This window comes from Falco rusticolus, chromosome 8 (genome assembly GCF_015220075.1).
Source record: "Falco rusticolus isolate bFalRus1 chromosome 8, bFalRus1.pri, whole genome shotgun sequence".
Lineage (NCBI taxonomy): Eukaryota > Metazoa > Chordata > Aves > Falconiformes > Falconidae > Falco > Falco rusticolus.
In genome coordinates, this window is record NC_051194.1 from 28,346,529 (window position 1) to 28,368,896 (window position 22,368).

General features: G+C 38.8%; 1 protein-coding gene across 1 annotated transcript in view; it reads left to right on the forward strand.

Moving 5' to 3' along the window:
* LOC119152354 (von Willebrand factor D and EGF domain-containing protein-like) overlaps nucleotides 1–21,552 on the forward strand; it is a 185,793-nt gene extending 164,241 nt beyond the window's left edge. The window contains exons 26-29 of the mRNA XM_037397521.1: nucleotides 2,728–2,823; nucleotides 3,976–4,071; nucleotides 11,321–11,418; nucleotides 21,496–21,552. Coding sequence (XP_037253418.1) covers nucleotides 2,728–2,823; nucleotides 3,976–4,071; nucleotides 11,321–11,418; nucleotides 21,496–21,552 — 347 coding nt within the window. The remainder of the gene's footprint in view (nucleotides 1–2,727; nucleotides 2,824–3,975; nucleotides 4,072–11,320; nucleotides 11,419–21,495) is intronic.
* The last annotated feature ends 816 nt before the right edge of the window (nucleotides 21,553–22,368 follow it).

Here is a 22,368-nt window from a genome sequence, read left to right on the forward strand (position 1 = left end):
ATTGAACTCCTTTGGATTTATCACTGATGTGAGAGATGCCATGAGCAATAAACACCACAAAGGAAGTTCACACTGTATTTTCATAGTTACTTGTTCATTTCTAAGGCAGCTGAAAAAAGAGAGAAATAGATCCCAAGTTGAAAGTTTTACTCAGACTAAGACTGGGCCTCAGTCATTGCTTAAAGTTTTGCTGAATTACAATGCAAATTGAGCAGGAACAAGTTCAGTTATTCACAAACCAAAAACAAAGTTAATGAAAAATCAGACTAGTTTCCCTGTAATTGAAGGGTCTGTTGCTCTACAGCCTACAAAACTCTGCTGTCAGTACAAAACAACCAGGAATGCCTTAAAACATAATTGTTTGGATAAGGTTAAAAAAACAGAGGATATGTAAGGAACAAAAATAAATAAGAAATACTCATTTGAACAAGTGCTACTGTGTCCCTAGTTACTTTTTCTTGGCTTTACTTTTTAAGGGGCAGGGGGGAAAGACATTGTCCAAGTTTCATGTGATCTCAAAAACAAACTTATAGATTTTCAACTGATTTTGGAACGGCAGGTTAGCATTGGGGACACTATGGTCTGCAAATATCAAAAAGCGTAAGGTCATTTAAAGTCTAGAAACATGTATTTTGGTTTGGGGTCATCTTTTCTAAATGCTGAGTATCTGAGCTGTTTTATAATCGGAACAGGCAGTCAAACACAACACAACTTAAGATTGTGGGTCAGAAGTCCAGTATTGGAGATGTGAGATCAAAAGGGAGAGAAAAAGAAAGAGGGAAAATAAAAAATTAGTTCAGAGTTATGGTTTCCATGACACTTTGAACTCATCTAGGTTTTAACTAGTGGTTGCAGCACTAGTTTTTGATAGTTCAGCAAGAACAATAGATCCCCGTCAGCCTTAGTAAGCAGAGACCAAGACTATAGCATGGATCAGGAGAGGTGGAGAAAGAAGGAAAAAGAGGACGCCGGTTTAAGGGCTTGGATCCAAGCAGCCCTTATGAATGTGGCTAAGTCTGACCTGCCTGAGGGCAGGTCACTATGCTAAGAGATCCAGGAGGCTTGGCACAGCACAAAATGCAAATGTAGCAGCCAACCAAGAGCAGCAATATAGCACTAAAAGTGCCAGTGCAGCAGCATTGGCACTGAATACACCAGGACACAAAAGCCACAAAAGCAATATGTCAATACATCAGAGGAATAATTAGCGAACCTAAATCTACCTATCTAAAAACACTTGATCATACCTAAAAGAGGAACAGAAGGTTATTCTTCCATCAAATAACAGTCGCTTTATTTTTGCATGCTGTTTTTTACTAATCATTCCTATTTTGAGGCTCTTTGCAGGTTTCCACGTTCTACAGTAAAGGTCGGAGGGGGCTGTGGTAGGTTCAGAGTCCTGTACATGGCAATGACTTGAAAATCAGACTTGCGATAGCATTAGTATTCAAGTTCTGTTCTTACTGCTGATGTGTCAAAACACATCACAACCTTAAGGCTAATAAAGGCACTGTAATGCTACGTCTCAGCTGTCAGCCCCCTCAGTGCCTGCAGGAGCAAGTAGCCTGCGCCCTATTGAGGAAGGGCTAGGTGTGCAGCAGCCACCCGGTTCTGCAAGCATGGAGGACTGGTGCTGATTAGGCAGTTGATAACAAATCGCTGGAAAATTGCACTGTGCCTATGAAGCTTTAAACATGGCAGGAGCCATGTGACACTCGTGTTCTCAAGCCTTCATTGTCGGTCTCCTCCCGACTTGACTTTCATGCTCCAGTTTAACCACTTGCTATGTAATATGGCCTTATTGTCTTCTACCCAGTTATCAAATGCCTTCTTCCATGTAAAAGGTAAATCATTCCCACTCCCATCGTAGCAGCACTGCCATGCTTCTAAAGTACACTGCCTCTGATGGGTCCTTCCTACACTTACTGCAATAGGCGAGGAGAAACAGGAGATGAGGCCCTTGGCTATCTGCCTGTGCAATCCACCTATATCAAAGCAGGTTGGGATTGCAGAGGTTTCACTTGCCAGAACAATGAGATTTTACTGTTGAATGTTGTAAAACAGGAGTATTGATAAATGCAGGCTTAATCCGAGACACAAAAATTAACACTTAGGTTTCTAATGAAATCTAAAAAAAAAATAAAAATAATGTTTTCCTGCAGTTCAAAGAACAACTTAGCTTTCACATCTTATTTGTATGAAAGAATAAAGTAAAAAGGTAAGTACCTTAAATAACGGTGCAAAAAGGCAATGGAGGAATGGATCTACTTAGTCTTTATGCTTGGTTGAATGCAAAAAATATTCCCAGAATTATGTGAAAACAATCTATCCTCTTCAAGCCTTTTCTTATCCAAATGAACATCTGAGAGCATGTTTTCCAATCAGTAAAGTGAAAGCTGTAACAAGTATTTGGTCTGTCCACAGCTGCCACAGAAAATTTCTTATTTGTTTTACTGAGAATCATTGTAATTAATGCCTCTCTTGTTTTTCTGGTGAGGCAGCTCTTACTGGAGCTTCCCTGAAAGAGCTTCCACACAAGGCGCAGCATTTTCCAGAAGGATTTATGGGAGCTATCAAGCCTCTGTGTTTCAGATTCTCAAATCCAAATTACTTTTCCGGGTTTTAATTACAAGCAATTGAACCTTCTGAAAGGAAGCAACTAAGTCCCTAGTAAAGTCTTCCCTCATTTCCCAGCTACCGCGTTCTCTCTTTGATGTGTACCTGCAGGTGTCTGTGAGCCCACGTGCATGAACGGAGGGAAATGCGTACGCCCAAACGTCTGCGACTGCCCATCTGGCTGGAGGGGAAAGCACTGTAATAAACGTAAGCACCTCTACTGCCCATCAAACAGATCATTATTACTTAGGCTAGTCAACGTCAATTGTTTTTTAACATTAAGAGAAGATTACAACATAGCAAATAGAACCTGTTTTGCTACTTCAACAGTTTGAAGAAAACCATTTTAAGCACAGGTAATACAAAATGCTATAAACATTGGATGCTTGCAGAGCAAAAAAGCTGTGTCGGGGAACCCTGGTTCTGCTTCATGCAGCTGTCTGTTATACATCTTGTTATGGAAATTCTTTTTCATAGTACTAAACTTCAAGCATTGATTTTATGTTTCAACAGCTTCACATATTTTGTTAGGTTTTACAGAGAAATGCCATATTTCAAAACACAGAACTATCTAAAGCCTGCTATAAAGCCTCCCAAACTGATATACTCTCAAGGTCACCAGATACATTTTGGTGAATAATTTGGAGAATGATGTGTTCTTACTCTGTAACTCTACCAGATCTGACTACAGTTACATAAAAATGTAATTAAAAAAAAAAAACCTCTCACCCTAAAATATTTTCAAGGAATATTTTTCCTTACGTGGCTATTCATTACCATGATGTTGACAGATAAACTGAATAAATTCATAATCAAGATGACATACTGTATGTAAACCAGATTAAAATATTGGCTTTTTACCCTTTGGGTCCTGACAGTAAATGTGATTTCAGAACCAGTGTTTTGAAATTATAATATTCATATTTTTTTCAGAAATTCTGAAGGAAGCATGTGTATGTCACACATATACACCAAAACATGCATTCTCTCTTTCAGGGTCTCTGAAGAAATAACATAAGCAATAAACCTATCAAACTTTACTATGAGAATCTATTTATTTCTAACATGGAATGCATAGTATGCATATAACACATATGAATATATCATATGGAGAGCATTCTTAGCTGATGGTGAGCTGAGCATTAGAAATAGCAAAGCTCCCCATAGACAGACATCAAAGATCCAGTTCTTAAGGAGAAATAACAAAGAATCCTGAACACCGATTATCTGATGAATAGAATGCATTCTTTACAAATTAGCCATATGGAATAAAACCTAGCAGGTCACCTTTCAAACAGATCTGGAACATCCAGATACATCACGTACCTCTTCTCACTTGTTTCATGTCAATCTGTTCAGCTGTTTGCCTGCAGAAATGCCTGAACGGTGGAGAATGTATAGGTCCAAACATCTGCGAGTGCTCTGAAGGATGGGTAGGAATGCTGTGCCAGACTCGTAAGTGCTGCTTTAATTACTACAGTTTTGTAGTCACACACGTTGCACTGGAGACCTTTACTCCTTAAATTTTCTACTATGTGTATATTGAGTTAGGTTTATGGTTAGACTCTATGATCTTAAAGGTCTTTCCCAACCTAGATGATTTTATTACATGTAAAGGCAACCATAAGATGATTTGTTGTGATGGCTAACAACCATAACAAGTAAGATAACATCTTATTTGCCAGAACTGTCTTATGCTGCTGGTAGAACTATTACTTCCAGAAACATTTCTGGACTCAACATCAGTGTGAGAGAGACCTGACTCATCTTTTACATGTGTGGACGCTGAGCTCAACATGTCAGACAAAATTAATCGTCTTTAAATGAAATAAATTTAAGGTTAAAAAAAAAAGGGAGGGGGGGTCAGGGAGAAAAGGAAACTGAGTAGCTCATTCTGCATACCCAGATGGCATTAAGGCACAGAAAGAAATTCTAAGAGTCCAGCCCTGTAAACGCTGTGGGTTCAGAGCGACCACCGAGGTGGCTGGAAGTACTTGCACGTGGAAGGGCTGGAAGATCTGGAATGGGAAGAGACCTGTTATTGCCTGTTACATACAGGGTCACTGCAGTTTGTGTATGTTATTGGCTTTACAGTAAAAGTGCATGAGGAAAATATCAAGGCGTTATCTCCTTTAAAGGGCAATCTTTCTTTCCTCTCCCACTTGCAAAGCATAATTACTTATGGAAATCTTTTGTCAGTTAAATCCCAATGGCTGTGTAATTGTTTCTTTGTGCCAGCTGTCTTCTAGTTCAAACACAGTAATGTTTAAAGTTATTTATTAGTTGATGACATATTCTTGCTTCAGTTTTTTTAACTAAATAAACAAATCGTGCTTGTTCCTGTGAAAGGCAAGTAAGGCTTACACTGTCATTAACAATTTCTGCTGTCCTACGCAGGCACACAAGCCTAGGGAATATTTTACGTATCTATCTAACTTTGAAACTTTGCTCCAAATCCATTCAATTGTTAGTCACTCTGATTTTACTGTTTTTTCGCATGTTTTCACTGTAGTGGGAAGTTAAATCAGGTTTTTGTCCAAAAGGAACTGGCTGAAACTCTTAGGTCCCAGAGCAAACCCAAATAAACACCAAGCGGTTAGAATTTCTGTTTTTTTTAAATATAAAAAGAGAAGAGTATTGTCAGAGAGCAGATGCTGAGGTCTTATAATGTTGCTCCGGGGTATTCACAGTGAGGCAGGGAGGAAGCAGGGGAACAAGAAACTCTTCATCCTCACAGATGTTAGGTGTAAAGTTTCACATAGAGTGTAACCTCTGAAAAGAAGTCTGGTTTTGAGTTTTAATGGAAGGCTATTTGCCCAAATCCAGAACTCAGTGGAAAAAATGTATTTATCTATCTGAACGTAAAAAGCCTTCTGAACGCCTCCCTTGCTCAAAGCAGCGCTCACCTTCCCCTCAGCTCTGGCACTGACACAGGCTGTTAGCAGCAGCAGAGGGGACTGTAACCAGCCCCTGGTAACATCATCTTGTTGCTCTTGTGTTACTATGGCCTCTTTCCCACCTCCCAGAAGCACACAAACAGTGGGCCAAATCCACACGCTCTGCCAACGCCAGAGCGTTGCTGGCAAGGAGGCGCTTGGTTCATTACTCTGCTCCTCTGTGCTTCCCCTCTGCACCAAATTACACACCTCAATTTAAGCTCCCGAGGCTTCCTTGTGTTCATCACCCCCTACCTGCATGTGGATGCGTGTGCCCTAATTCTGCGCTTTGCCATGGTATCAACAAGAAGGCTGAGAGAGGCCTTGATTTACACCACTTTAACTACAGACTTTGGCTGTTAAACTCAACAACAGACCAAACCATCCACATTATAAGATAAGAAAGTAGCAACCTATTATTCATGCTATTCAAATATTATTTCATAACCTATATTATTCTTATATATTATATTAAAACATTACATATTCTTTTTACATTGCACATGAAATTATTATACTATAAAAATGCAATAATTAATAGATAGTATATTATTAATCTAATTTGTTTCCATTTCATCATGCAAAAATTCCATCTCGCTCTGCAAGTAACAATACAGGTGACAACATTTCTCAGCAATCGCTGTACCTCCTCCCATGTCCAGAGGCAAATCGAGCTGGATTGTTTCTCTGGGGCTTTTTCAAGGGTAGGAGGAGGTTCAATAACCCAGCTTCATTCTTTGTTTTCAACTTGTGCATTCACACAGCTGCCCGTATAGGGGTGGCAGCAATGGAAATGCAGATACAGGTTTCACCTACACACTGAACCTCTTTTCCTCATTAACTTTCTCACACACTTCTAGTAGGGTGACTAAACCAAAGGATCTGTGGAAACTTCCACCACTATTTTCTGGACATTTCTAAGACTCAAAAAATTGTTTCAGTCTTCTATACCGAGATAGCTAGCCAGAGTAGGCCAGTCAGCCAACAAAAAAGACAACGGACAAGTACTGATAAATTATCTTCGACACGTACTTTTGATCTGTCTTTATTAAGAAGTCACAGGCTACCTTCATCAGTGCAGTTTCTAACTTACAAAGGCCTAAACCTACCTGGACAGTTCAAGAAGACGTTTGGAGGCAGCAGTAGATATAGCTGCCACAATACAGTCTTTTTTAAATCTTCTCTCTTCAGTCTTCTGTAAAACCAGAAAAAGCAAAACATGACATTCTCTGCATTTGGGTTCCTAATAATTAATTTAAATACCTACAAGTGCAAATACAGACGTCTCAGATTCTCCTGCCAACTTTCACCAGGAAAAAAGGTCGTAGATCTCTATCACAAGTGATAGTCCAAAATGCTTCAACCTCTCAGCAGACACCACCATTGACAATAACCTAGAACAGATTTTCAGTTCTGTTGCAATGAAGATTGGCAATGTCTAAGTCTGAATAATTTTATGTCTAGAGTATTGTGAAAATACCTCAGGGAGCAAGAGCAGACTATATTATCAGAAGTAGTTACCACAGGTTGAGGAACTTATTTGGAACAAGTCTGCTACATTTTGGAGATGCAATCATACAAGCAAAAACTTTGGCTCTTTTGCAACGACGTACAATGTCCATGCAATGCAGTGAATTATTAATTTCTTAATGCTAAATCCAACTCACAATGACATTCCAGAGGCATCTGTGCAGGCTGTATTTTTCTTACGGTTTCACCTTTCTCTGGCTACAACTAAATCACAGAATTTCACAAGAGTAAAAGTAGAGACTTTTAGAAGACATTGGTAAGGGATAAAACATAATGGTCATCTTTTATCAGACTGTAAATAAAGAGGTCAGTCAGGAGAGTAGTTTTCCTCCCCATTCATCTGTAACTGAACAGAACAGCTTCCAAAAGAGAATCAGTAAAATAAGTCATTTGTCCCAACAAATCAGGTGTATGGTGGAATACACACATTATCCTTGATAAATACCTGTGACTTTGATGGTCATAGTTTAAGGAGTAACAATCAAGTTTCAGACTGTATTGCAAATGTAGGGAAATTCCCTTTTGGAAAGACAGGTTAAAAAACGTCGTTCGAAATATTCAACTTATCTCAACTACAGAAACCAGCAGCTTTATGGATTAGGCTTCTTCCATTAGAAGCTTTCTCTGTCTGATTCTGTTTTTAACTTTCATGACGGCAGCACAAATATTCCAAAAATTCCCTATCTGAAAACAGAGAAACGGTATCCCAGGATCACCATCTTTTCCCATGAGTGATTTTCTTCCCAATTCGTATGGGATACCCAGTCTAAAGCACCACGCCTGTGGCTTCCCGTTGCCTCCTGTGGGATTAACTCACATCTCTCTTTCTCTTGAGCTAGGAAAGAAACATTAGACCAAAGGAGTGAAGACCTGACAGTACAACCTGATTACCCTGACAGATATAGCCAAAACACAACCCAGTAAAGTCAGAAGGCTTCTGGCCAGGGATATAAGTCTATTGTTTAAGGCTCTGAATTCAGGATCAAGGTATAATTCTAATAATTAATTATAAAGTATAAGAAGGTTATAGTTGTGAAGGATCTTCATCATTAAAATTCATGCTGCTATCTTCTGTTCTAATATTATTGAACCCATACTGGCTCCTCATTGCCCTTCAGAATATCTTCTCTTTATTTGCATGTTATAAGTGTCAAGCTTATAGCCGTATAATTTCCTCAACATTCCTCCTCGTTCTCTCTCTGTGCCTTGAACAACATCTCAGACAGGCTTTCTTCTACCTTTCCTGTGTAACCCTTTCAAACCTTAAAAAAAGAAAAATCTTAAAACAGAATGTAGTTTGCATGCAAATTGTAGCCCTGTTCTTTTAACACCCAGGGATAAATCTCTTTCTATAATGGGCATTTATTGATTATAATTTTAACGTAAGCTTAGCTTATTAAATTACTTTCTTTGCTGAATCTGTACAGGATAATGCATACATAGCCCGTGTCATTTTTAGTGTTTAGTGGCTTAGCATCCCTTGTAAATACATTTATGAAATATTCATTTGAACTTCAGCTATGTTATTATCCTCTGTGATTTCAATTCCAATTTTCTTCCAAATGTTTTTAACTTTTCTCCTAACTGAGCTCTTGTTTTTCTGAGCACTACAGCAGGAAGCAGTGGGTGGAGAGGGAGAGACAGGCAGGTAGCAAAGGATTAAAAAAAAAGGAAGAAATTTTTCCTTTTTCTTATTTGTTTGCATTAACTGAGAATCAAAGAAACCACAGACAGAAAAAAAGCCTGGTACATTATCTAATGCCTGTTCTGCCCATGCATACCAGAACACCCCCAGCTGCTACAGGGGTCCCCAGAAGAGTCCATCTCTCTTTATCTTACCTGTTCTTCTTTTATCCACTACCAAGCTGAAGGGAGAATCAGCTTCCATTTTCCCCTTGCCCAAGTTCCTATCAAATGGATAACAGCAATATCATACACATTTCTCTCTCTTCCAGCTTACTATACCGTAGAACAAAACTGATGTCAGCACAGGGAGCCCCTTCCCCTGACAATGCCCTCCCTGTGGGGAAGCATTTTTGTTCCTGTAAACAAAACTCTTAAGATTTTTTCCAGTTCTAAATCTGAGTTCTTTCAGTTTGTGGAGGAGCTGAAGCAGCAGTCGGCAGAGGATGAGCACACTGTTCTAGCCTGAGCGTGATTCCTTTCCTCCTCTGCCCCATCCACACCCAGGATCCAAACCTGGGCCACCCCCTCTCAGAAGCAGCACCAATTCAGAAGTTTGCAGTTGCCCATTCTAGGTCTTGAGTGTTTTGCAACAGACACCCAACAAAGCCAAGTTTGCTTCTTAAAAAAAAAAAAATATCTTTTTTCAACAGAACAGTACTTTCTACCTTTTCAAAATAGCACAAATGCATCAACTAGCTTACCTACTGGGAAGGCAAGTTGCTAACAGCAGGTCACTGGAGTCCTACAGTAGATCACCTGGCACAGCTGGCTTTTTAAAAAGGAGCACCTGAAGGTCACCACTATGTGCAGGTCTCTGCACGTCCCTGTTCTGGACATGGTACGGGTCAGTAGTTTTGACACAGCATGAATCCTCACCACCTGACTACTCATAAGAGTAGCAGTTTCCCAAGCTCTTTACAGCCCCTCCTTTTCAAGACATGTATAGAGGCAGTAAGTCTGGCTCTTCTCCTCTGTCCCATAGCCATCAGGCCTGAACTTCCATACACATATTTAGATTTTAATATTCCCTACTCCAGCAAAACCTCAGCCTCCTCACCGAGTGTTAGCTGCCATGATACTCTGATAGAACAAAACCAATACAAATTCCAGATGTTGTTCAACATCTTGTCACCAGCCTTCCACAGTCACTACAACAATTAGTATAACTCTGAGAATCACATTTGGGTGGCTTAGGCTCCTACCACATGTTTTCTAAAGAAATTTCACTGGCCTGGTCTATCTCTGAGATTCAGATCGTAATACAAAGAATCTGCATGAGCAAATTGTGTCAAAATCAGAAGTTAAGTCTAACAAACTGAAATTCTGAAATTTGTTCCTTCAGCCCCAGAATTAGTTGCTTTTCTGTGAAAAGACATCCTTATAGGGATACATTAAACTCTTTCAAATCTGATGAAACACTTTGCTTCATGATGAAGAAGATGGTATCAGAACATAGACATGTGTCTACTCTATTTTCAGGTCTGTCTGAATGGTGCATGGTTTGCAGCTTCCTATATGCCTCTGCCACACAAGAAAATATAAGAAGCCACTTACTGATTCTGTGTAGATTCTGACATCTGACTAGTTTCGAAGGCATTTAGTTTGACTGCCTGTAACCAGGATACAATATTCTGGCAATATTTATAGAAGGTTTAATTCATGAGATCTAATTAAAATACTATGACATGTGTGTTCTTCTTGAATTGGTGCCCTATGAGTTGGTTGTTCTCTTTCCTCTATGCCAAAACAACATCAAAACAATATAAACTGCTAATGAGGATGAAGAAGTGGCTGAAATTTTGCTAATTCAATTGATGATATTTCTTCTCAAAAAAATCCCAAAAACGAACACCGATTCTTTTATTAACAGAATGTCTTCAAACAGATGGGCCTGTATAAGTACTGTCTGGTACTCTAGATAAGATAAAAAAGATTTTCTGATTCCTTTTTACTTGGGATAAGCAGCTCATTACTGATTATGTGGGACCATGAAATTACATGTTCTTGTGCCCGGGTTTCCAGAGCTGTAAAGTGTGCAGGTCACCAAATTCTCCCTTTTGTTTATTGTGATAACATCACCTTTAAGAGTACTTATTTAATGTATCTCCTCAAGTCAAGAATGGAACTTTTAACAGGTAGGGGGTTTCTTTCTATTGGAACAAAAGAAAATCAATTTGGCAAAATCTGACCCCACTATCAATGCCCAGAACTGTATCCTGGCTTTCAAAATTAGGCCTTGCACTGATCCATTTCCAACTGAGCCACGGCAATTCCTTTGGCACAGTCTTCTTTTTCCCCATCATTGGGGAAAAAAGGGAAAAAATGAAGGAAACTGTAAACCTAACAGACGCATATGCATGAAAAAGCCTATGGCAAACCATCTGTAATGCCTCAATACTTTTTTTATTTATTTTCCTTTTCTCCATCATATGAAACTGCAGAACCTTAATATATTTTCTCACAACATTTTCAAAAGCATCTAAATATAACCTTTCTAATTACAAGACTTAGAATAAGTATATTTTCTAAACAACTTTATCTTTCATTTGTAGCACTTTGTGAGCAAAAATGTCTATTTGGAAGCAGGTGCATAAGACCAAATGTCTGTGCTTGCAGAAGCGGCTATACTGGTTCGGCATGTGAAAAGAAGGTAAGGTCCAAAAGCACTGTTACGGTAAGGACAAAAATAATCAAATGTAACTAAAATGGTTTACAGAAAAATGGATTAAAGTCTTGTTAACCTTATGAAAGATTTAAATAAGGTTATAAAATATTTTAAAGGAAGTTTAACGCCTGGTCATCTGCCAAAATAACCCCGTATGCAAGTTCTGTGCACAACTTTCCCTTAAGGAACGATTTAATACTTCAACATAAAACCCACAAAAGCTGTGTCTATTCTGGTAGTTAAGGTCATCCTCAATACAGTGCTCCTGCCCAAATCCACTAACCACCTGCACAAAAAACTCTGGATAAAAATAGCTGGTTGTAGTCCAGCCCAAGCCTAGAAGCTTGTCTGGGTTGCAAGGGCAACCTGCTCCTCTCCACGAAACACCCCTTCCCTTGCTTCTCACCCCCTTACCTTCTCAACTTTGCCACTTGTTCACAATGTGAAACCTTAGGCCTCGTACCCAGGAGGTATGCCAGTACTGACTGCTCTTGTTCATTCCTTCTCCAGTCCAGTTTCTGATGTCCACAGACACCTTCTTTATCTTGCTGAGCTTGACCTCAAGCTCTACATCAAACGCCACCACAAACATATCCAAAAGTGGCAAAACACCAAAATAATTCTCCTGGTCTGAGAGGGGTCACCATGCTCCTCCAAGTAACTTTATAAGAGGCTTTTTTCCAAGACGAACTCTTATTGCACCTGTTAGCACTTGCTACCCCATCACCAAACAGGTGCTCCTGCAGGTGCTTAGGTAGCACTGATGGAACTAAATCTCCATGCCTTCCCAAGGGGGGTGGCAGCCTAAACAGGTGACACCTGTTCTGCTCTGTACCTTCTTGCTATGGTAGTTGTTTCCATTGCCTTGTTAAGAAACAATTGTTTCTTTCTTCCTGGCATTGACAAAAGCAAAGTGAAGCCCAGCAAATCTTTTTTGGTATGAGTTTGAGAAGTATTAAGTTGGTCAAATACTACTCTCGCCACCATCCCAAAAAACCCAATAAGCCATGTCCAGCTATGAGAATGGTTTGCAAGGTCTGATAGAGGGTCTGGACCTGGCCATCACATCAGTGTATGTCTTTGAGTCCAGTTTGTCCCCTGCACCATCACAAAGAGAAAAATTTTTTTTCCATCTTGCCTGATGTACCTAAACACTGTATATATCAACTTGAATTTCCCCTTCTATTTTGACTCTTGCTTTACTTCATACCCTGCACCCTCTGTTTCTTTAGCAAATCTTCTCCCTTCCAGAGTCACAAACACCCAAAACATTTTAAATGTTTGCAATTGTAAGGGCCACATTTTAAAGCCATGGTCATTTCCGATAACTCAAATAGTATTCCACTCGGATGTCCTGACTGGGACAATCTCCAGCTTTCAAAAAGGCAGGTTGCCCTGTCATTTGCCTATGCTGTAAGGCTATGGGCAAAACCCAACATATTTTCATTTCAATTGCATAATGCATTAAAAGAAAGCATTAAAATCTACTCAGATAGTCACTTATTCTGTTAATGATAATTATATTTTAATATCAGAATTAAAGTTCTGTATGGATTTTCCTGACAAGTACATTCTCATACTAAATTACAGCTCCTACATCAATACTGAAATGCAGCTTATGCAGATAAGATGAGAAAGTGTTGTAATTTTCTATATATAAAAAAAAAAAATCTACTAAACAGGTTGGCTGTAGCCTAGGAAAGTACAGTGCACATTTTCTCAATTAACAAAAGTCCAATTGGAAGCAGGAATATGCCAAGATAAACTGGAGTTATTGTCTGCAGGTGTTTATATCCAGCAGACTTTCCCCTGGTAGGTCAAGAATTGCTCTTTTTGATACAGCAGACCAAGATTACCAGGATTGCTTTAGAGCATAGTTCTAGTTGTGAAAGTGTGAAGTATGGTATTTGTCATTTCACAAATGAAGTGGAATTTTGTTGCACTTATCAGAAAATATTAAATCAAAAAAACCAGGCTTCTTTTTTTCGCATGAATAAACTATTACACAGTAAATCAGCCCTGAAAGAAAAAGAAAGTAGAAACACGCTTTGCATATTATATATGTCCAAAATACCAAGCCATCAAGGATACATGCAAACACATGGCTCTCTCTAGCAGTGATTCATCACACATTTTTTAAGACCATTTGAAGCACTCTTCAGTTTCATGGCTTGTTCTGCAGAAATACTGACTGATATGAACGTGCATTGCTTTGATGTGAAGAAGGAAACGTTCTGAATAAAAGAGTATTAACGGGTTTCCCACAATCTGTGAGCCTTGCTGAAAGCTAGAATCAAAGTTAGTAATAAAAATGATGGATTTAATAGTGCCTAGTTTAAATTACATGGCTTATATTATATGAAAACAAATGAGCTACCCCTCTGAAAAATCAAAATTATGAGAGATATTACAACACACAGCTCATTTACTAGCATGAATTATAGTGAATTGTAAACATAGGAATTCATGCCCATATTACTGTAAAAAAGTTGGGATGATAGCCTCCCAACAGTTAATTTATCAGACTGGATCAGGTATAAGTGAACAATCTGAGCAGGCTTTAATCAGCAACTTCTCCAAACCTGTCAGTCGTGGAAATGTCACAATTTACCTAAGTGATTGTTCAAGTATTTAAGTACATTATTAGAGCACCATTTTGTTTTTCCTAACACTGAACATCAACCCAACGTGTTGAAAGTAAAACTGATACTTCTTGGGGTAACCTTGGTGGGGACAGAGAAAAGTTATCACAGTCCTTTCAGTAATGACATTTACATGTCTGCAGACAATTATAGAGTCTCTGCTGCCTGATTTTCTCCAATTTTCCTAAACTAAACCAATGAAGTTTCAAACCCCTTTCTCTGTCACTCTTGTCTAAACTCTCTCCAGTCTCTCCACCCCTTCCTGATGCACTGCAGCTAAGCCCCAGCACAGGCTAGAGCCCAGCAGCTGCCCCCTCTGTGGCTCCCTACTCTCCGATTAATATGTTTACAGCAAGAGATTTATATTTTTCTGCGGCAGCACTCTGACCTGCTCAGTCTTTTCCACAGTGCTAATACCTTATCCCTTCTTTCCCATTTGGCTTACATGCAGCTGACTTTTCCACTGTAAGCACCAACTTTATAGTCTTCACTTAATTTTGTCTTAAGGATTTCAAGCTGTTTCACACATTTATCAAGAAGATTTTTAATTTGAAGAGTGCTTGCACTGCCTCCAAGTGTGACATTGTTCAAAAATGTGATGTGCCGTTGTCTAAGACATTAATGAAAGTAGCGAATAGTAGAAAAATCAGGGTGTACAGACTATTGATAAAATTATTCCTTGAGAAGACTTTCTCAAACAGGCCTTGCTCCTTATTTATTTCATCTGAATCATACCTAATGGCACGACTGTCTGGGTCATATCAGAAGTCTCCTTAAAGTGAAAAACGTATTTGCTCTTGCTGGATAGAGTGGCTGCTTCCCTTACTAAGCTTGAAGGGCTTACAAATCGATTGTTTAGTAGTGTTAGTAACTTTCCTGATACCAATTTAATCTGAATCTTTGGCTGTGATTCCCTTGCTTTTCCTTTTTTTTTTTTTTTTTTTCCTTGTTTAAAGATATGTACTATGTTTATTGGGATTATTCATACCCTTTGGGAGTTCCCAAAGCAAATCACTGCTGGTTTAGAAACCACATCTTTAAATATGCTGGCGTAAACTATGAGGCTGGTTGACCTGGAAAAGCTGCTTCATGTAAAGACCCTCTTATATACTAAGACTTTCTGTATGGGGAGTTAATGCACAGTAGATAGCATACCATAAATTCAAATCCCAGTTTATTGCCTAGTCATTTAACCTTGTAAACAGGCCTTAAATCTGACTTTTCTGAATCTAAATACTCAGTTCCTTCCCTACCCTCCCTTGCATTCCTATTCCCTTGTTAATTCTGATCAGGTTAAACCTTTTGTCACATTTAACCTTTCCTTTCCATAAAGACTGAAGAAAAGGCATCGAGCACATTAGCCTTGCCTCTGTCAACTGCAACCTTCTCTCCCTCCTGTTAGATTTACCACTCTGTTTTGCTACAGGAGTTAACACCCATGCTTCGCTCTGTTTGCATTATGAATCTTCAAATAACTGGAAACAACACGGTAGCAGTGGCATGTAAAATTTGTCAAAACCCCTGAATTAAGCTGGAGCGGAGCAGCCCCTTCCCTCAGCAGCAGCTGACAAGGGACACTCCGAGGGACTGCACATGCAGCTGAATTGCACCAGCCCCCCTTCCCTAGGGAAGGAGACGCAAGGTGATCGTCACTTATCCAGTTTAGGAGTCTGATTTCCTCCTTTAAACTTAATTTCTGGTCTTCAACTTAGTCTCACAAAATTAGAGTGAAAAATTCATTTTAGCAGCAATTTTTTTTCAGAGTATAACCTGAAAACATTAAGGAGACAGATAACAGGGAGCTGGGGAAGAAAGGCCTCGCTGCAGAAGTCCTTTGTTTTTTTCCACAGTGTCTGGAGCCTGCTTTTGCCAGTGCATTTAGAAAAGCTGGATGGCCCATATTCACTTAATCAAGATACTCCCCTTCCTCTGCTGCAATCTTCAGTATAGTTCCCCTTCGTGCAGTTAAGATTCCTGAAGAAACAATATACATTTTCCCAAATTATTCATCATCTCCATCCTAGTTCTTACATTTATATTGCCAAGTGATTTGCAATTCATTTTCTGACATTTTTTGTTTACTTTGTTTTGGACTTCTGCTAAACAAAGCCTGCCAACAGCATTCCTCAGAAGGCTAATGAACTTGCTAGGATAGCAATCACTCTCTTAGAAACCTTTTGCTTATTTTTAATTTGTATTGACTCTTTGAGAGATTCAGATAATTTAGCAAGTTTCGTGGCAGACATGAAGACAAATGCTCCTGCTGACTTTTACATTCAAAACAGCCATTAGAGCACATTTGTTCAGGGCTGGAAGGGGCGACCCAAACAAAACAGACTGAACAGACCTCTTTTCCAGTGGAACCACAGCTTGGCGTGAGTCCTGAACAATGACAATCACTACATCATTTGTACAACATGGAGTTTTCCAGAAAGTTGAATTTCATGTTGTATCTGTTGTCCTATCAGATACCATCATGCTTTCCTTGGGGTTTGTTTTTTTTTTTCCTTTCTAAATGGATTAAAATAATAGCATTAATTAAGCCAACAGAATTAATTTAAGCTAAAGAGTGTTATCTAGTTAGATACAAATGGTAAGTAATATTATACTACAAGCTATCATGATGGTGTGTTTTCCTAAAACCAGTTTAAATATTAATGCACTAAACTTGCCTGCCTGTTGAATATTTATTCTAAGGCATAAAGATACTGAGAAGAGTAGCCTGTTACAGAAAATAATGATTAAGGAAAGGCAAACCTTATGATAGATATTTTTAACAGTGGAATTTACCAGTAAATTGAACAGCAACAGGCCATTCATTCCCTGTGAATGAGCCCAGTGACTACCTTCCAAAGATTAAACATACTATTGATTTCAGTTCAGCCTGAAAATACAAGATGTTTTTAATAAACAATTTATCGTCTTAGGCAACCCTTTGCTGCAGTTAGATGACCTTAACATCACTATTACTTTGTTCGCTTATACATTAAGGGGCATTAAACCACAAATCATGGTGCTCAAGCTATACAAGCTGTATTCAGCATCTTTGAATATACAAGCTAGTCATCTGTGGAGTTTTAGGAAAATATGACATGCCTATTCATAAATTATTTGACAAATAAAGGGAAGTAATATGAGATAAAAAAGGGAAAGTCAAATATTGAGATACACAGGTATGCCAGCCGCATTATTTGCTTGCTTGTTTTACATTTTAGGAACGTAAGAGTAATTCATGCTATTTAAGCAAGAAAAGTGTCTGTGACTTCATCATATCACTGAATGCCTTCAACACATGTACTTGTTCATGCATCAGCTGTAGTCAGAGGCATCCTGATGCACTGTAGTCAGTCTAGACCTGGAACCACCCAGAAGCTTGGGCTTCCAGGCATGCCCGGATAAATCCACACAGAGATGTGCCCTACCAGGTGAACTCACCAGCTCAGGTCCCTGCTAACCCGGAGGTCTCCATGCGTGTTCCATCTTACTGATGACCAAAGCCTACCACTGGTCTTTAAAGGATTCAAGACCTCTGGTAGTGCACACTATGAATACTTGACCACACTTTTAGCCTCAGAGGTGCTTATCAAGAAAGAACATGCATGGAAGCATTCATTCTGGACTTCTGCTGTTTCCCTGTCATAAAAAGATTCATCATATACCTTCTTTTCAAGTGTAAATGGGACAGAAGAGCATTACTGATTTGGAAATCACAACGTTTTTCTTTGGCTCTCATTAGTTTCATGAACACAGGACAAACCACTCTACCGAAATTCCTCCCTGCTAGGTTTTGATAGTTGACACAGGCCTTCAGAATGGAGTTTTGGGGTGACTGCAGACAGGTCTGCCTGACATGAATACTTAGAGGTTTCTGCTAAAGTTTGGCGCTAAGTATATGCTCCAATTTTCTTCCCACATTTCTACCCCCCCAAAAAAAAAAAAACAACCAGAAAAGGGTTTTTGCAGCATTTTAAGTTTTATAATCTATTCTAATGTTTATATAAGCATGCATATATATGTCCTCATCCAGAGAAGGGCAACAAAGCTGGGGAAGGGGCTGGAGGACAAGTCTTATGAGGAGCAGCTGAGCAAACTGGGGGTGTTCAGCCTGGAGAAAAGGAGGCTCAGGGGTACCTTATCACTCTCTACAACTCCCTGACAGGAGGTTGTAGTGAGGTGGGGGTCAGGCTCTTCTCCCAAGTAACAAGTGACAGGACAAGAGGAAACTGCCTCAAGTTGCCCCAGGGGAGGTTTAGATTGGGTATCAGGAGGAACTTCTTCACTGGAAGGGTTGTCCAGCATTGGAGAAGGCTGCCCAGGGATGTGGTTGAGACACCTGCAGGCATTCAAAAGACGTGTAGATGTGGTGTTTAGCTATACAGTTTGGTGGTGGACTTGGCAGACATAGTTTACGGCGGGACTCAATGATCTCAGTTTTTTTCCAGCCTAAACAATTCTATGATTCTATATATATATTTACACCTAAAAAAATATACACATCTAAAATCCAGATATAAATCTTAGTATAAATGTGTATTATAGGTATACAAAAATATGTAATATGACACAGACATGCACATAACTTGTTGACCTCAATAAATATACATCACTCTTCCAGATATTACACACAATTTTTCCATGTAAACTCAAATCCTTACTGTAACTAAACCTGTCTAAATCCCAGCAGACACCTGTAGAACTATGCTGTCTTTTCATATAAAATAAACGTGCCATGTACTATTCACAAATAAACAACTGCTGCCTGGATACATCACTATCAGAAACTAAGGTAAGGTATTTTAAAGTCAGAGGGAAGTGAAATTTGGGGACATGATGCTAATATCAAGGTTAACCTGTCATATCAAATACAGATACATCAAGATTAAGGAGCACCTTTCTTCTTGTCCTGAATAATAAATTAATATCAGCACCTTTATGTGCTTTGTAATATAGATTTCTATAAAACTGCCCTTCAAAATGGGTCCTTAAATCTATGTGCTAGCATAAAATAAAGCTTTTCATATCATCTATTATCTTGTTTTGGGATAAAGAAAATTCACTCATGTATTTAAACCAAGATGATATTCATGGACGACTTCTGCTGTATGAAAATGGGATAAGTACACTGAAATGCTTTCAGGCAAGAAGCCAACAATCTCCATGCGTTATACAGAAGTGGCAGAGTGATTTTTTTAAGGCACACCTGCTTTAGATGAAAGAAATTGAATTCCAACTCCATAACTGTCAAGCACCACCGCAAATAATAGAGCCTAAGCCGAATCATTTCAGCAATATAGCTATTTTCCTGTTGAAGCGATGGAGCAGAAATCAGCCATAGCCAGATGATATCACTTTATGTGCATGCTTTCGAAACAGTTCCATTCATCATTTCACTGCTTAATCCCTTTCAAAAACATGTTCTTCCTTCCCTGGTTAATAAAAACTTTGGTTGCCTAAGTCAAAATTGGGGGGGGAGAGGGGAGGGGGGGAAGAACGTATGGGAAGTGGATTGTGATTTTGCCATAATTATATAAAAATTCCAAAGAAAATACAGTAACGACAATAAATCATTTGAACATTTGCGCATAATATTTCTCACATGTACACGCATGAGGCTGTTCCTTCTATAGTCCCTTAAGCAGCTGAATCCTCATTTCTTTTTTGCAGCTCCCCATAGGATGAAGATAACAGCAGGACAATGAAGACAATCATTTGAGTATTGATAATCTGGCACTGAGCATGTTATTCATTCAGGAAGATAGAGTGTGAAGAAATTGCTAGTTCTCTCCCTTTTACCATCATATAATCACACAGAATAATAACAGTAAAAAAGAACCCTCTTACGTCAATAAACCTACATTTATTTTCAAACCTGTCTATGGCAAGGCTCAAATTCATGATCCGTGGCTGTAGTGACACTACCACAATGACTGCTCCTGACAACAACAAGATTTTAAAATGGTACAGACCATTTTATAAAAATTTTAGCACCATGTTATTCTGCTTTCATTAAAATTTGAAGGCACAGATAAACTTCCTCATTTCTCCCCATTTTTTTTTTTTTTTAAACAGGCAGGTTTACTCACAGTGTAGAGAAAAATGAATAAATAAGATCCTGTTTCTACTGAGAAATTTCAGTGATTACCAAGAGAAAAACCTCAGTAAGGTTTAACCAACACTAGCTCCAGCCTGTAGTGTCTCTCCGCTGAGTAACTGCTAAAGCCAAATGCTTTAGTTTTTGAAGTTGCTAGCTTGTCAGCATTTATTTGTGGAGGTATCAATGCAATACCTGGTGAAATGCTGGTTTTTAGTTGCCTTTGCAGCTGGGTTCTCCTTTGCCCTCTGGAATGGCTATACATTGCTCCTGGGTGAGTTATTGGTTTGACTTGCTAAGGACACAGAAGGGCCCATATAGCCATACAACTTCCATCTGTGGAAGCATTTTAGAAAACTAGCTTTCTAATCATACAATAGTGAAATATTGGAAAATCTAGGTGCTTTCAGAAATCTGCATCTTAATTTGAAAATTCAGATTTACAGAAATCTCCCATTGGCTCACCTACCAGTGGCCAAAGACTGAGCTGTGTGTTTCATTACAGGATTGACCTGGGATGGAGCAGTAGCAGGAAACCAGGGGACAGGGCAAAGGAGTATGAGGAAGAGGAGGACGACACCAATGATAAGTTAATTTGGAAAAAGAGAGGTTTAAAATGTCACCTTGGGCAACTCATGTTCGGCAAGGTAAACCCCAAACCACGCTCTGAGCATTCGCACTCTCATTTGTCTCACTGGAAGATTCAGAGCAAATGTAGAGCAAAATCTCAGTACCTTGATGGAGAAATACAAAAGTTCTGACATTCCCTCACTCTTCCAGAAGCCACTTCAGGGAACAATGATACAAGTAGGGAATTTTTGATTGAACCTTCAGGTCTGCAACAGCAACTAGACGTAAGAGTTGATCTGACCTTTCCGTAAATTTATAAGAATAAAAATACAGACTGTGACACCTTCAAATACTGCAAATTAAGTGTTCAAGAAAGCTTGGAAAAACTGTCGGAACTATATCTCACAGAAAAATTCCTCCTCCCTTTCACCCAGCTGTTAATAGCGTGTTTTTCTCTACGTCTAAATAATACAGCAAGATGCTTTTAAACGTATCCACTGTTTTCCAATAAATGATTCTTTATTTCTGAAGTTTACCCTTTCATGTTATGGACTGATCCAATATAAATAGTATCCCAAATGCAAAAGATAATAAAAGCAAATTACACTTGCCGCTTCTTGCCAGTTTCCTACTAACACTTAGATGAAGGACCAGACTTCAAAAATACTTGCTATATTTTACCAATACATACTAATCTAGACCACAGTTAGCAATGTCAATATGAAGCTAAATTTTTAACATTCGCTTTAACGGTTCCAGGAAGACATTAATACTGAAAACAGAACATTGGCACCAGATGAGTATCTACAAGATTAAATTTAGGGTGGCAATTACGCCTTTCTTGAAGTACAGCCCCAATCAATAAAAAAGATTTCTATTACCTTGCCTCCATAATGTCTACAAGAGGCAGTGCTAATGACCAAAACCCCTTGCCAAGATTGGACTTGAAAACCTGTAACAGCTTTCAATGCCTTACAGCTTCTCCCTGTATTTCTAGAAGTGACTGTTTGAGACAATGTGCATCCCCATCTATTTTTAGACAATTAGAACATTATTTTGAATCACTGAGGATGGTTTATGTGTGGTTATAAAGCAGAAGCAATTACTAATAAATAGCAACACTCAGGTTCCAGTATCTGGATATCAAAGTACACGTAACCTACAGTTACTGTAGGTTCACAGATCATGTCGGTGTAACACTTATTTTCTGGAGGATGAATTCAACAGTTCTTTTTCTCCCAGCCACTTCAGCTCTTAACTGATTTTCTTCCCTTGATTGTTCAATATACTTTGCTAAAAAGTCATTAGATACGGTGATGACTATACTCCCAGCTTGCATTTTAAACAAGATATCAAAGAGAAGTAAGAAAAGAGAAAAATTATTCTCTAAAATCTCTCAAGTGTTTTACTACTTATTGACAAATAGCCCATTGAGACAATTTCTTGTAAATACAGGGACTTATTTTTGTAAACCTTGTCTTACAAGTCACTTCTTCTAACCGTTGTGCCCAAAGTTACTACAAGGAGCTTAAGGCAGGAGTCAGTCTTAATAATTGCACTCTACCAAAAAAACTGTACTAGCTCAGTAGTTACTTGAAGTTATAAGATACTTAGTTCTAACTTCTAATTGTC